This window comes from Macrosteles quadrilineatus, unplaced genomic scaffold (assembly GCF_028750875.1).
Source record: "Macrosteles quadrilineatus isolate MER2022 unplaced genomic scaffold, UCM_ALF_1.0 Scaffold_1__1_contigs__length_201487025, whole genome shotgun sequence".
Classification (NCBI taxonomy): domain Eukaryota; kingdom Metazoa; phylum Arthropoda; class Insecta; order Hemiptera; family Cicadellidae; genus Macrosteles; species Macrosteles quadrilineatus.
In genome coordinates this window covers 59730569-59744129 of record NW_026542594.1, presented here as the reverse complement: position 1 = coordinate 59744129, position 13561 = coordinate 59730569, and the positions used below count along the sequence as shown (strand labels likewise).

Genomic DNA, 13561 nt, shown 5'->3' with positions numbered 1-13561 from the left:
TTAAATTTTTCATTACCCACCATTTAGGCTAGGGGTGAAATATCTACCTCGGGTTTGCGTCATTCTTTTTCTTTTAACAAACCCTTCAAAATGAGGGGTCACTCAATAGGGGTTGTTGTTGAAAAAAATAAGTCACTCCCACCCCCTACCCTGTTAAAGGGGTTGAAAAAATATTGTTGATTAAAAAAATTGCGGAACCTATGTCAACAATCAATTCCACAAACAGAATATTTCTATCTATTTCGGTTTTAAAAATACAGATTTCTTTCCATTATTTGTGAAATTGGTGCTTTTCACGTACAATAAATCAAATTTTGGAATATCCGCCATTTGGGCTAGGAGTGAGATATTCACCTCGGATTTGCGTCATTGTGTTTCTTTTGACAAACCCTTCAAAATGAGGGGTCACTCAATAGGGGTTGCTATTTGAAAAAAATAAGTCACCCCCTACCACCTACCCTGTTAGGGGGGTAAAAAAATATTTTTCATGTGAAAAATTGCGGAATCTTTGTTAACTATTATTGCCACAAATAGAATATTTCTATCTATTTCGGTTTTAAAAATACATATTTGTTTCCATACTTAATTTACACACTGTATAGGTTTAAAATATAATTTAACATCTTGTAATCTATGCCCTCGATTAAAAATTTTTGCATACAAAAAAATATTAAAACAATTTAAATTTTCCATGAAACTTTAATGTGTTTACAATTTTTAAATGTACATGTTTTGTTACCATCAGATCTCACCGTGCCTTCCCAGGTTCAGCAAACCAGCATATCTAGCCTACTGATCATTTATATGCTCTATCAAATTATACTCTATCATATTCAGTATTCATTAACAAAACAATAACACTAAGAATTAGTTCTCTAAAAACACTAAGTGTTGTTAGCCACTTAATCATTCGTGTAAACAAAAATTAATATTGGTTCATATTTCTTTCACCGCCAAGGTGCTTAGCGAATTTTGAGGCTACCAGCTTTGAATCTCAAAAGGAGTCTTCTTCAGGTCACAAGGTGTCACTTTTCATTAGTTGTTAGTTTTTTTTTCAAAACAGTAGGAATTTAAAATACACACTCAAACCCAGACAAAAACATGTAACAAAAACAAAATGGTTTCTAAAGTGAAATGTGCAGGGACATATAAGGTATAGCAGACACAGACTGATCTTGATTAAGTCAAAAATCGCCCAGCAGTAAAAGGTATATGAACCAACTTAAAGAAAAAATATGAAGGTCACTGATTATTAACCAAACAAGTATCATGGACACTGAGATAATTGAAAGAAATTCTTATTTAATTTGAGGTACAAACAAAAGTAAACACATCTCAATAACAAAACATACCCGAGGAATTTGGCACCGACCGGTCCCAGTTCTAGAATGCGGCTGGCCAGAGCTTCACCCTCCATGAGGGGTGGAGGGTGAGTGAGCTTGTCTCTGCGTAGGTAGCGGCATGTGACCCTCATGGGCATACTGGCCCGGCGCGGAGGTACAATCACCCGGACACCCGAGTGGCGACAACCCCGCATGGCTCCTCCGCGAGCATCCACCAAGAAACTCACCAGGAAACTGAAACAGCAACAAACAAAAAATGTATTAGATGTCAATCAAACAAAACAAATATTCCTATATGTACATATTTGTTTTATGTAAACTTTTACTCATTCACATACATACATTTTGGCACACGATAGTGTACATTTACATTACAGCAACCCGAGGTGGTGTATTGTATCTGATGTAATATTTGTAATCAAGATTTATTTGTTTCTTTAGCGAGGATAGTCTATTTTAAGCCCAATAATCAGGGTCAGCTGGGTCCACTTTCAAACCATCAAAAAGCTATTGTCTTCTCTCAGGATAAAAGTGGCAAACGTTTGATTGTTAGGCGAACACTATAAGTACTACACTCAACTAACCTGCCAATTGATATAGATAATAGACAAGCATCTTGTGAGTATATGTTTTGGGCTCTAAAAGATAACTTGATAACATCTAGGCAAATAATAATGGTTACAACTAATACTCACTTTCTCCATTGTAGTTTCCTTTTGTTTTAAAGCAGCAAGAAAAGTAAATTCAATATTATTGTTTGTTATGTCAGCATAGGCCTACCCTTGAAAATTGTACTCCACTAATTAACACACAATTACTTTACTGTAGTACGTAGTAAAATGGCATTCTTTTACACAGCAAGACCATAAGACATAAGACATTTTTATTTCCAGTAGACATATTTACAATGTATTGGAAGAGTCAAACATTTTTCATGCAGAGCAATTGTCAAATTGAGGAATGTGTTCAGAGTGTACTTTGAAGTTGTGTGTTTTGTTAAAGAAATATTTCAATTAAATGATTTGTATCCATAATTAACAGATTGTTTGGAGATTATAAGTAACTGTGATGACATTTAGTCGCAAAATACTGCAAATCGTATAATATGAGTGATACTTACCCCACATGCAACGGGTGTCTAGCAATATCAACGTTGTCTGGAGAGTAAGTTTCCTTGACATGTTGAGGACTGATGGTGTCGTCCACTGCTGTTGGTGGCACTGAAACCCACATGACATCAACAACAATACACAATGTTTTGTACAAGTTTTAAAAACCTGAGGAGCTTTCTTTTACTTATTTGTATATAACACAGATCCACTGTCAAAAATCATAAAACTTCACTTTTATTTAAAAGTAAATTTCCATTACCGGTACCTTTACTCCTTCATAACTCAGATAAAATATTTATTAAAAAAATGTCAATCCTCACATAAAAAAAATGTCTTTCATTACGACCAAGACTCTGAACGTCAGGTGTGAGCCATATACAATCCTGCACAACCCTTTGGTAAACAAACCGTAGGACTATCTGTGAATTCTCTGGTTTCACATACAATTCTGTAACTGATCAATGATCATTGGCGTCATTGACTTTTCAATTTGAAGTGAAGGTTTGTTTCAAGTTCTAAGTAAAGGGATGAAATTTCCTGAGGGAAAAAACATTGCGCTCCCAAAACCTTTATTTAACGTACCTCTATTGGATCAGCTTCTAGTTTGATCATAACTAATGGGCCAGATGGAACAATTGACTGTAATGTACCTTATTCAGTTATTCACTTGCTGGATGGATAGTGATCTTAGAGATATACAGATATGTTTTAGTGAGTCGGTGGCTCAGTCGGTAGCGTCGCGGACTTCAGGCCCAAGGCAGCGATGTCGTGGGTTCCGATCCTGGTCACTGCCACTAAAATTTATCAGTACAGGTTCACCTTTGTACTGTACCGGCTCACTCCTTGCTATGCCGTAAATGTTACACGCACGGATGCTTAGTCTATGTGGACGGGCAAATGCAAGGTTAAAAGAGGCCGCCAACCTCTTTTTGAAAAAAAAAAAACAGGGAATACTCCCCACATGACACCCCATCTTTGATACTTTTTAACATAGTCCCTATAATAATTTATTTCACAATAATTCCCAAAGGAGATTATAAAAAGAAATATTCATTATACATTTATACATCTATGTGGTGAGTGTGAGTGTAACTGACCAGACATGCAGTCTCGGTTAGAGTCCTGGCGCTCATCTTGCCTAACGTCAATAGGTAGAGAGTCATCTCCCAGACTCTTCATCTCGTCAACTGTCAGGTATCGGTAAGGTTGCTCACTCAGAAGAGTGTCTTCACCTGAAACATCACAACATCACTAAAGATGTAATAATCAATTCCTACGGAGCAGATTATGAAACCTGATATCTGAAAGTCAATAGTCTGACCAACTAGACTGGCACTGTTTTGATGCAACTCAATGCAAAAAAATTCTAATATTTAAATACAATTTATTTTTTGTTCCACAATTTTGAAACATATTTGGAGTGTTTGGAAATAGAGTAAACATACTAATTGTTTTTTTTTTCTATTTTAATCCACAAAATGGGAATCCAATGCATGCTGCTATTTATTATATTTAAGACTAGCAGAGTACCCGTCCTCCGTACGGGGTTGGCATATAAGTATAGAATGTTTATTGCAGTTATGGGTGAGGATATGGTTTAAGAAAGTTTGGTTCTTTTGTTCTACCACTGCCCCTGAACCATGGAAAAAAGTAGAGGTATCATTGTGTAATGCATGTGTTAAATGCAAAAAATAATAGGGCTGCATCCTATAGGTAAGCGTTAAAACCTGTTAATGCTATTTAATATCATAGAACTAACTTGTGCAGTCGAAACAGCTGACAAAATTCTTTAATTCCTTTTGGATATATTTTTATCAAATTTGGCAAATTGATTTATTCTATACTAATTTTCCTAAAATCACACTTCGTAACCCTCCCTGTAGCAGCATAACCTAGATACTCGTTAAACCTAATGTTATTGAATTAGATTTAACTGAAAATAGGCTGCAGGTGTGCTGCGGCGGGGGTATTATGGAATTGTAATTGATGTAGAAAGAAGACTTTGTGGTAGTACATGACAAACTCTAAGTTATATAAGATACAAAAAAAATCAATCCCGTCGGTCCCAAATAGTAGCGTCGGTCGCTTAAAAATTTGACTGGCGCTACTGCAACCAGCGCTACTATTCGTATTCGCTAATAGCTAGCAGCTATACCCGTGCCTTGCTACGGGGTCAGTATGCAAAAGAGTTAATGCTGGTTCTTTGAAAATGCCAAATGTTTTCACTCCCTAACATTTATTTTAGAAATGAAATTGAACTGTATTAGCCTACTTAACTTGATAATAGTAATAGGTCTAGTACTTTTTTGTTAACTTATACTGTGAATACTTATTTAGGCTACCTAGGATACAAGAACAATGATATATTTTAAGGTATAATAAAAGAACCTGTTTAATGGTTTGGACTGTAAACGAAAAGCTATCACAATAGTTCCAAACCTGTCAATAGTGTAGTTTTCTAACATATTTTAGGGAAATGACAATCAGGCAAATGGAAATTCGCTTAGTCTATAGGTTTGCTGTAGCAGTGATATTAAATTACTGTTTACACAAAAATAAATCTAAAACATAATTCTCATAAAACTCAGGATAAGGGCCTAGGTTGATACGGCAATGATTGTAGAATCTTAATTATATCCTATATCTATGAATAATTTCTTTTTACAATGAAATATTCACTATAAAATATTATTACAGCATATCACAAATATTAGAACAGACTCAGTATAATTGAGTATAAACATAAACAAATTATGTAACTGAAAGAATCCTATTATAATGAAATGACATTAACATATGGTTTGACAGCTCCATTATCTAATGTAAAATAATGTTTACATTCAGGCTGTCATTATTTTAAATACTAGCTGTGTGCCCGTTCTACGCACGGGGATCTTATTGTAGTCAGTTATTGAAACCTTTTTATTAAGAACAGAATTTGGTTTGCATATTTTCAGATATGCTGGCAAAACTATTATACAGTATATAAACCTTCGCAAATACAGTAACTGACAGTTTCGTTTCAAGCCAAAACAAATGCTTCGAAATTAAATGTAACCTGGGTCGTGTTGGTCCATATGTTAAATCCAATGATTAAACTAAAAAATGCTTTATAGATCTATGAGGCATAGCCCTAATGTAGGCCTATAATTGAAAGTTACCTTCCACAATGGTTAAAAGTATTTAAGGTACTTTTGTCCTTTCCGTGGAACACTGAGAAATAAGGACATTAATGCTTTACTAACAGACATACACACAAAAATACAGAACTTAATTAGGGGGTTTGCTACGCTTTAAGCATAACAAAGTACTTGTAAAATTAGTATCTAAAATATTTTGTTAATGTCATCAAATTTCATCATAACAATGTATATTTGCTTGGACCGATGATGACCCGAAATGACGGCTTACTATATGAAATGAAGACGACTGGTCCAGGGTGGTCCAGCCACTCTGGTATAGACGATTGGTAATTTATAGTAAATATTACCAAAATAGGCCACTAACTATTGATACATAAACAACGTAAAGCGTTTAAACAATTCATTATGGTTAGTTGAATAAATGTTTTACTAAAGTGCGTTATCGTTTTCTTAGCATAAACTAACATTTTGGAATCAAGAAAGAAAAAGCAAAAATTGTACAGTTAAGACATCAATTAAATTGAATACGCCTGTAATAATAAATAAGGTGCAACACCAACGATAACTAATTTCAATTTGTAAAGTACAGTGATGTGTTGGTACTTAAAAATGATTCTTGCTACTACCAACAGTACCAACGGTTCTAAGGAATAGAACCGGTACCAAAAACCAACGTTCACAGTTGAGAACTATAGTACAGCCGACCAATTATATGAGTTAATCAAGTCCCGAGGTTATTGATCTCTTGGTTTTTGATTTTCTCGTAAAACGTTTTAAAACGGCAATCAAAGTTATTTCCCAATAATTGCTTTATTTGTAAACAACTTTTAATGTAAACTTATCTGTGTCAGTTTTTAAAAAAAACAACCTCATACAAACAACTTTTTGTTATTTAATAGATTAGGCCCTACGTACCTATTCTCTAAACAATGATTGGTAAAGGCTATCTAATAACATTAGAAGGAAATGTGACAAAAATCACACAACGTTGGGTTTTTGGACGTTTGTAATTTTATTTCTTAAGTAGGTAGGCCGTGTATTCTAGGGAAAAGTACCGGTATCAAGGATCGTCGAACAGTTTGTTATGAATAATTGGGTAGGCGTACGTACCCAAGAGCATGGCTGTATGGTCCAGCGATTGTATCACACGGTGAGTAGGTACTATTGACTATGTATATATAGTCAATGGTAGGAACAGAAAATAACACATTGTTACAATCAACCACTGCAGTTGTGATTTTTTACTTACCACTTTACACAACCGCCATTGAAGCGCCGTGTCAATGAGTGGAAACCATATTTCTAAGCCATTGGCGACGATCATTATTAAATTTAAAGTTTCCCAGCCGTATACAACACTGATTCAAGGTCTTCTTTCTGGTTATCAAAACTCAAGAACAATTTATACACAAAGAATCTCTGGTTCCTGAACTGGATGATGCCTAGTTATTTAATTTCATTTACACGGTTACACTATTACACTATATTATTGCACTTTCGATTAATTAAATCCGTTATGTAAGAAAAACGTTTTTAATCACTTGGGATTTACATTCAAAACGTGATTGAAAAAGGTTGCGGTATTTGTAAACAACATTTGTAAACATATCAGTGACAGCTAGGAAAAATAATCTTGATCCGAACAGCTGTTCGTTATTTCATAGATGATTATGCAATAAAAATTGGACGAAAACTTGACATAAATCGCACAAAACTACATTTTTGAACGTTCGTAATATTATTTACAAAGTAGTGAGGCCATATTTTAATGGCTAAAGACAATCTCGCCAATCCAGTGAATACATTAAAATGACTTGGATCTTGATAGGTACTCTCGTTTTCCAGGAGAAGATAGCGTAAAATGCCATCTTGAGTGTTACAGACAAAGGGAAAGACAGACAGACAGACAGACAGACAGAAATTGAGATAAGACTCGTTTCTGCTTATTTAATGTATAAGACGTAAAAATAACCTAAAAATATATAATTCTGAGCAATGTACAGACAAAACTCTAATTTTATTTATATAGATGATCCCTACCCTCTCTGTTCTAATATTCGTGCAGTATTTAAATAAATGTTTGAACCAGCTGTGTGGAATTGTGAAATCAAAATTCAATTGACAGTTAGTTCTGCTTGTTTACATTTTTAAACTTTGTAGGTTTGTTCTTTGTTACCATGGATACCATCAATCAATATCTACTTTTAAATCTCTCACCTCAAATTTTTGAAAGCCCACGGGGCAGAGCCCTAGGACAATATCGAAGCGGGAATAGTTCTATATGTATCCTCAGAGCTGTAGCTTCATTTGTGTGCAATTTGAGCCCAGTCGGTTCAGTAGTTTTTGAGATTATCTCATACAAACACACACACACACAGACACCACCTCTTCTTTATAATAGTATATAATATAATATACTAGCTGACCCGGCGAACTTCGTATCGCCTAAGTTATAGGTTTCCCCTAAGACAGACCGATGGAAAGAAAGTACCGTTACGTTTAATTTTCAAGATGATCTCGTTCGCATCGCTCAATCACGTCCTGGTTGAAGTTCGTTCGCTACGCTCACTCACCTTTGGGTTGCAGCTCGTTCGCTACGCTCACTCACCTTTAAGTTGGAGCTCGTTTGCTGCGCTCACTTGCCTTCAGGTTAGCTCGTTCGCTACGCTCACTCGCCTCCAGGTTGAAGTTCGTTCGCTACGCTCACTCACCTTTTGGTTGCAAATTAGCTGTTGTCATAAATGTAAAAGAAATAATAGTGCTGCACCCTGTTGGTAATCCTTGTAACTTTAATGCAATTGAACATCATAGAACAGAACCAACTTGTTTAATTGAAACAGCTGTTAAGATTCATTAATTCCATTTCTCATAAGGTTAACATGGGAAACTCCAGAGCCACTGGGGCGGAGCCCTTTTAAGAATTTCGAAACGGGAAATAGTTTACGTCCGATTCGCATACCTACAGAATTTACACACCAAATTTCATAACGATCGGTGAAGTCGTTCCGGAGGAGTTTGCAGACAAACACTGTGACACGAGAATTTTATATATTAGATATATATATATAATATAATAAAATATATATATATAAGTATATATATAATATATATATATATATATATATATATATATATATATATATATATAGAAGTATAGAATAGAATATAGAATAGATAGATAGATATAGATTAGTTTTAAGTCATAAGATTGAGTAAGCTAAAAACTAAAACTGTTTAAAGGTGATTGCATTTTTGCTGTAAACTAAAAGACTTGCAATGCACTCAATATGGTGTGTGTGTGTGTGTGTTTTAAGAAAGATGGCTGCTAAAGTAAGCAAAACTTAACCAAAAAATGTAGGAATTTATTTATGGCCAGCAAACAATAAATTCTTTAGCACTAAATACAGGGAATAAAAACAATGGTGCTAGTGATGAGTATTCATTGCCTAGATTTGTTGCCAACAGGAAACAGTTATTTCTTGGACAGCTTCCAAAATGTCTAATATTGCCTTATGCCGTCTTCAGATGCCCCACAAAATGTGATAATGAAAATTTGGCGGGTTATTATATGTTATCATCATCAAAATGTTATTAAACTGTTTAGAAATCATATCCATACACATCTATCAATATATTTCTGTTATCCAGTGAGGTTTAGATCTTGACAGTGACAGTTACTATATGTTCCATAGGGCCGCCGCCATATTGTTGTGACAACATAGTTGAGATATGCCACATGTAACTGGTCACCAGCTCCTTCTATGGGTTTATATGATTGCAGGATATAATCAAGATTTTTTGTTTCTTATACCCTAAAAGTAGTTTTGTATGTTCATAAGCTAATGCCACAAAGATCATCAGTTGGCAAGAGAGTATTAAAGATGTATAAACAGACGGTGACTTTACTACTATTGATTTACAACAGGAAGGATTTTTATGGGTATAACTGATACAAATTTTGTTTTACACATAGTTCACGAATGAAAATGAGGCAGATTCAGAGTAAGCTTGTAAGATATGAGTAAGCAAGCACTCAAGCAAACAGTATACGCTCAAACTGTTTATGTTCAACACAAATTTACCTTTGGAGTTTTTTGTAAACAAACAAAATTTAACACAGTTTTTGTACACTTTTACTAAAATGAAAATGTATAAAACGCTGAAAAGATATTTCCCCAAGGGGATTCTAAAAATAGCTATCTAAACTTGTACTATATTTAACTTAACACAGTTGCCAAGCAAGTTCTCTAATAATTTTGGTATCTGCTTACATTTAACTAAAACCGCTAACACTGTTTTGATCCTAGGCATTACAGTAAAAGCAAAACTGGGCCGGGATTGACAGCTGCTGCTGGCTCCAGGTCAAGTATATATTTACCTCAGACTCCCTCCTTCCTCTCTACACTGCTAATACAGTAATTCTCAGTTCTTGCCTTCAAAACTCCTGATATAATGTTATTGTTCGATCAGTGCTTGATTATTCAGCACACATTTCTGTACCACTGTGCAACGAAATGCAACTATAGTATCGATACTGATGATCTTTAAGATAACTCCTTAGGTTTATGATATGTGTGCAAAATTGGCCATATTGATTACTATACCAACTTAAAAAACAATTTTAGTTCTGAATACCCTTTCATGATTGTCAGCTTTACAATTCATATAAAGATAGATTTTGTGTGCAATGGCTTAGAGTGGTAAGAATCTATCAAAGAGACTCAGATCAGCTATACTTGTTCTTCGGGTAATTCCACATACTACAAATTTAGACACACAATTAGCAGTATATCACGCTTATTTTTCTTCCATCATGAATTACGGTTTAACAGTATGGGGTTCTTCTAGTCATGCCGAACAAATTTTTATCCTCCAGAAAAGAGCAGTTAGAGTCTTAGCCAAAGTGTCTCGAATTACTCACAGTAAAGAGTTTTTCATTCAGTTTAAAATTCTTACTTTGTATAGTTCTTATATCTTTAAACTGGCTTTAATGGTTAAAAGTGATTTTGACACATTCATGGAAGATCAACATGAACATCCTCATAACACTAGATTTAAAAACAATATAAAACCAGTTCAACACAGACTTAAAGTATTCCATTTATCTCCTCAGTACATGGGTCCAAAAATATACAACAAATTACCTTCTTCAATTAGGGACACTCATTCATTCCCTAAATTCAAAAAGAAGTTAAAAAACTTTCTTTTGGAGAAGGCCTTCTTCTCATTGGAGGAATATATGGAAGCTGTGTAGATGTTAAGGCTCAGCATATGAAATTTATTTTAGTAATAGTTTTAGTATAGAGACTATAAATTATTGTAACAATGACGAATCACCTGTCTGAACATGATGTTATGTGATTATTGGAAAATAAATAAATAAATAAATAAATAAGTTTGATGAATTAGGGTAAAAAAATAATAATAAAAATAGAATGTTCTTCATTGACATATCACAGTATTGCAATATTAAAGATAGTTTTGGAATAGAGCTCTAGACCAGAATTTCTGATCTCTGCTCTTTCTGTCAAAACCAAATCAAATATCACAACAGTCCATTCTGCAGAATGTGTTCTAACCTTGGCTTAAAGTACAAGAAGCATAGATAATTTATTTTTTAATATTCACTATATCTAAGTTTTATCACCAAGTGTTTTCCGGATTTTTAGAATTGTTCACTACAGTGAATTGTTTGAAATTTCTAATATAGGCCCTATATGATACACAAACTTAACTAGCCCATGACTACAATTTTGGATGTTAAGTTAGTATTATAGAGTTAGGCTATTTGTATTAGTTGACAAAAATTTTTACATATCAGAAAAATATAAGCAAAAGCAAATAAATGAATTTTAATTCATTCATTCATTTATTCAACTACTTAATTTGACTTAAAATATGAAGTTTACAAATTCATAATGTTCTAAGTGCAATATCTTACAAATAACACTTTTTTCAGAACAATTATTGTAACAACAGAAGGGTATAGACCAGGAACTTGTAAAAAGCATTCATACATTACATGCTTTGAACAATAAAGAAATATCATCATGGTTTAGCACCATACATCTATGCTTATTTAATACGCAAGCATGTTTTTTGTGACAATTACTCCTCCGAAACTACTGAACCATTTGACATGTTTTTTGTGTCATTGGAAAGAGCGTAACGTAAAGTTGTGCAGGGAACTTTCATTTTAGGGAAATAATTAGAGAGTGAGGCCCTGGGACCCTTTATAGTTTCATATTTCTCTATAAGATTAACATGAAAAACAAACGTTCAAACGTTGTTATGAATCTACAGCTGTTGTCAGAAATTAAAAGTGAGAAGAAGAACATATATTAATTGTAAACAGTATGACTGCATCCAAGAAACCTTAATAAAACTTCCATTGAAGGATTCACATTATTCACATTATTATTCACATTTAAGGGACACAAAAAACCATCTGAACAACATCCTTTCAACTCAGCATTCTTTCCGGTAAAATAAGTATAATTTACGTTATAACAGTAACTAGCCAAAGTAATGCCAATTGGAGCAAATAAAATTGTGACAGGGAGGTTATGCAGAAAATCAAGTAGTTCTTAAATGTTATCGCTATAAAAAATGACTTAAATTTGTAGACGTACTGGCGACAATGGGTGGTACCATGCAGACTACATTATTATTGACGAAGACCAAGATGGACAACCTAATGCAGCTATAAGTGGGAAACATTTGTAGAATACACTAAAAGTCGGATCAGCTTTTGAAAAATGATAAAATATTTACAAGAAATGTTGATTATATGGGACTATGAGGTACATTGTGAGTATTTCCATTAGTTACGTAATCTTTGAGTTGACTCTTTTTAAACTCATCGGAAATTATTAGGCCTACTTTTATTTGTTTTTAAATAAGTTATTTGTTTTCAAGCAACTTCTTTACTTCTGTGTGATATGCTCAATTTCAAGCAACATGTACAGAGTTAGACAAAAAACAGCAACTATAAGCCTGCTTGATAACAACAGGAAAACAATCGATACATTTTACTATAAATCAGACATTATACTAATGGATTTGGCATGCTTGGAGCCATACAGATATAGTCAGTGAGTCAGTGAAATGGATCTGATGGATAAGAGTTGTAAGATAATAATAATAATTTGTCTAATTGAATTCATAGGCTACTAAAATATTCAGTTTTTTCAACCAAGTGTGGATAGTATAATGTGAAATAAAAATTAATACATTTGCCAAATTTGATCAACATAATATATCCATAAAAAAGCAGACCACAACAGTTTACTTAATTTCCATAAGTAAAACCTGGGAATTTTAGATTTACAATTTTGTTAATTTTATCCATAACCAATAACCACACAAAAACACTTCAATATACTAAATTATTAGTTTTTTAAGGTCTGCAAATTGGTTTAGAGAGAAGTTGAAAATTATTTTTTGTTTTTAGGGTTAAAAATAAGAAAACCCAATTTTCATCCCAATTTTCCCCCAACAGAAAACTTTGTTCCCATGGATAGACCCCGATCATGCTGGTTCACCAACTCTTCAAGTTTATTTTGACCTACACCTTCAACCCAATTTTCATGAAAATTGGACAAAAATTACTCGTGTTATGCCGTTTCCAGATATATACAGGGTGGGAAAAAAGTCCCGGGACAGTTAAATATCAAGGAACGCGGCAGCGTTCCGCCCCGCCAAGTCCCCCAGCGGTACACAGCTGCTGCAGTGTATATATACATGACGTGACAAAGTGGCTTTTTTACTCGTCTATAGCTCTGAAGAAACAAAAGCTATTAAAATAATTATTCATTTACTGGATAGGGGCACTCATTCTCAACAAAATAAAAAAAGAATTAAAAAAACGGTTGTGTTTGAGCCAAGAAAAACTAGTTTGAAAATTCACAAATTTTCCGTGTTCTCCTTCTCCTCCTCCTTCTCCTTGAATGTTGACGGACCT

At 33.9% G+C, this 13561-nt stretch overlaps 1 protein-coding gene across 2 annotated transcripts in view; it reads right to left on the bottom strand.

Moving 5' to 3' along the window:
- The window catches only part of LOC128983230 (ankyrin-3-like), a 217514-nt gene that overhangs the window by 9145 nt on the left and 194808 nt on the right, over window positions 1–13561 (bottom strand). For both annotated transcript variants that reach the window (XM_054402455.1, XM_054402456.1), the window contains 4 exons: window positions 3553–3687; window positions 2464–2563; window positions 2039–2056; window positions 1353–1577 (listed from right to left, as the gene is read on the bottom strand). In XM_054402455.1, coding sequence (XP_054258430.1) covers window positions 1353–1577; window positions 2039–2056; window positions 2464–2563; window positions 3553–3687 — 478 coding nt within the window. The remainder of the gene's footprint in view (window positions 1–1352; window positions 1578–2038; window positions 2057–2463; window positions 2564–3552; window positions 3688–13561) is intronic.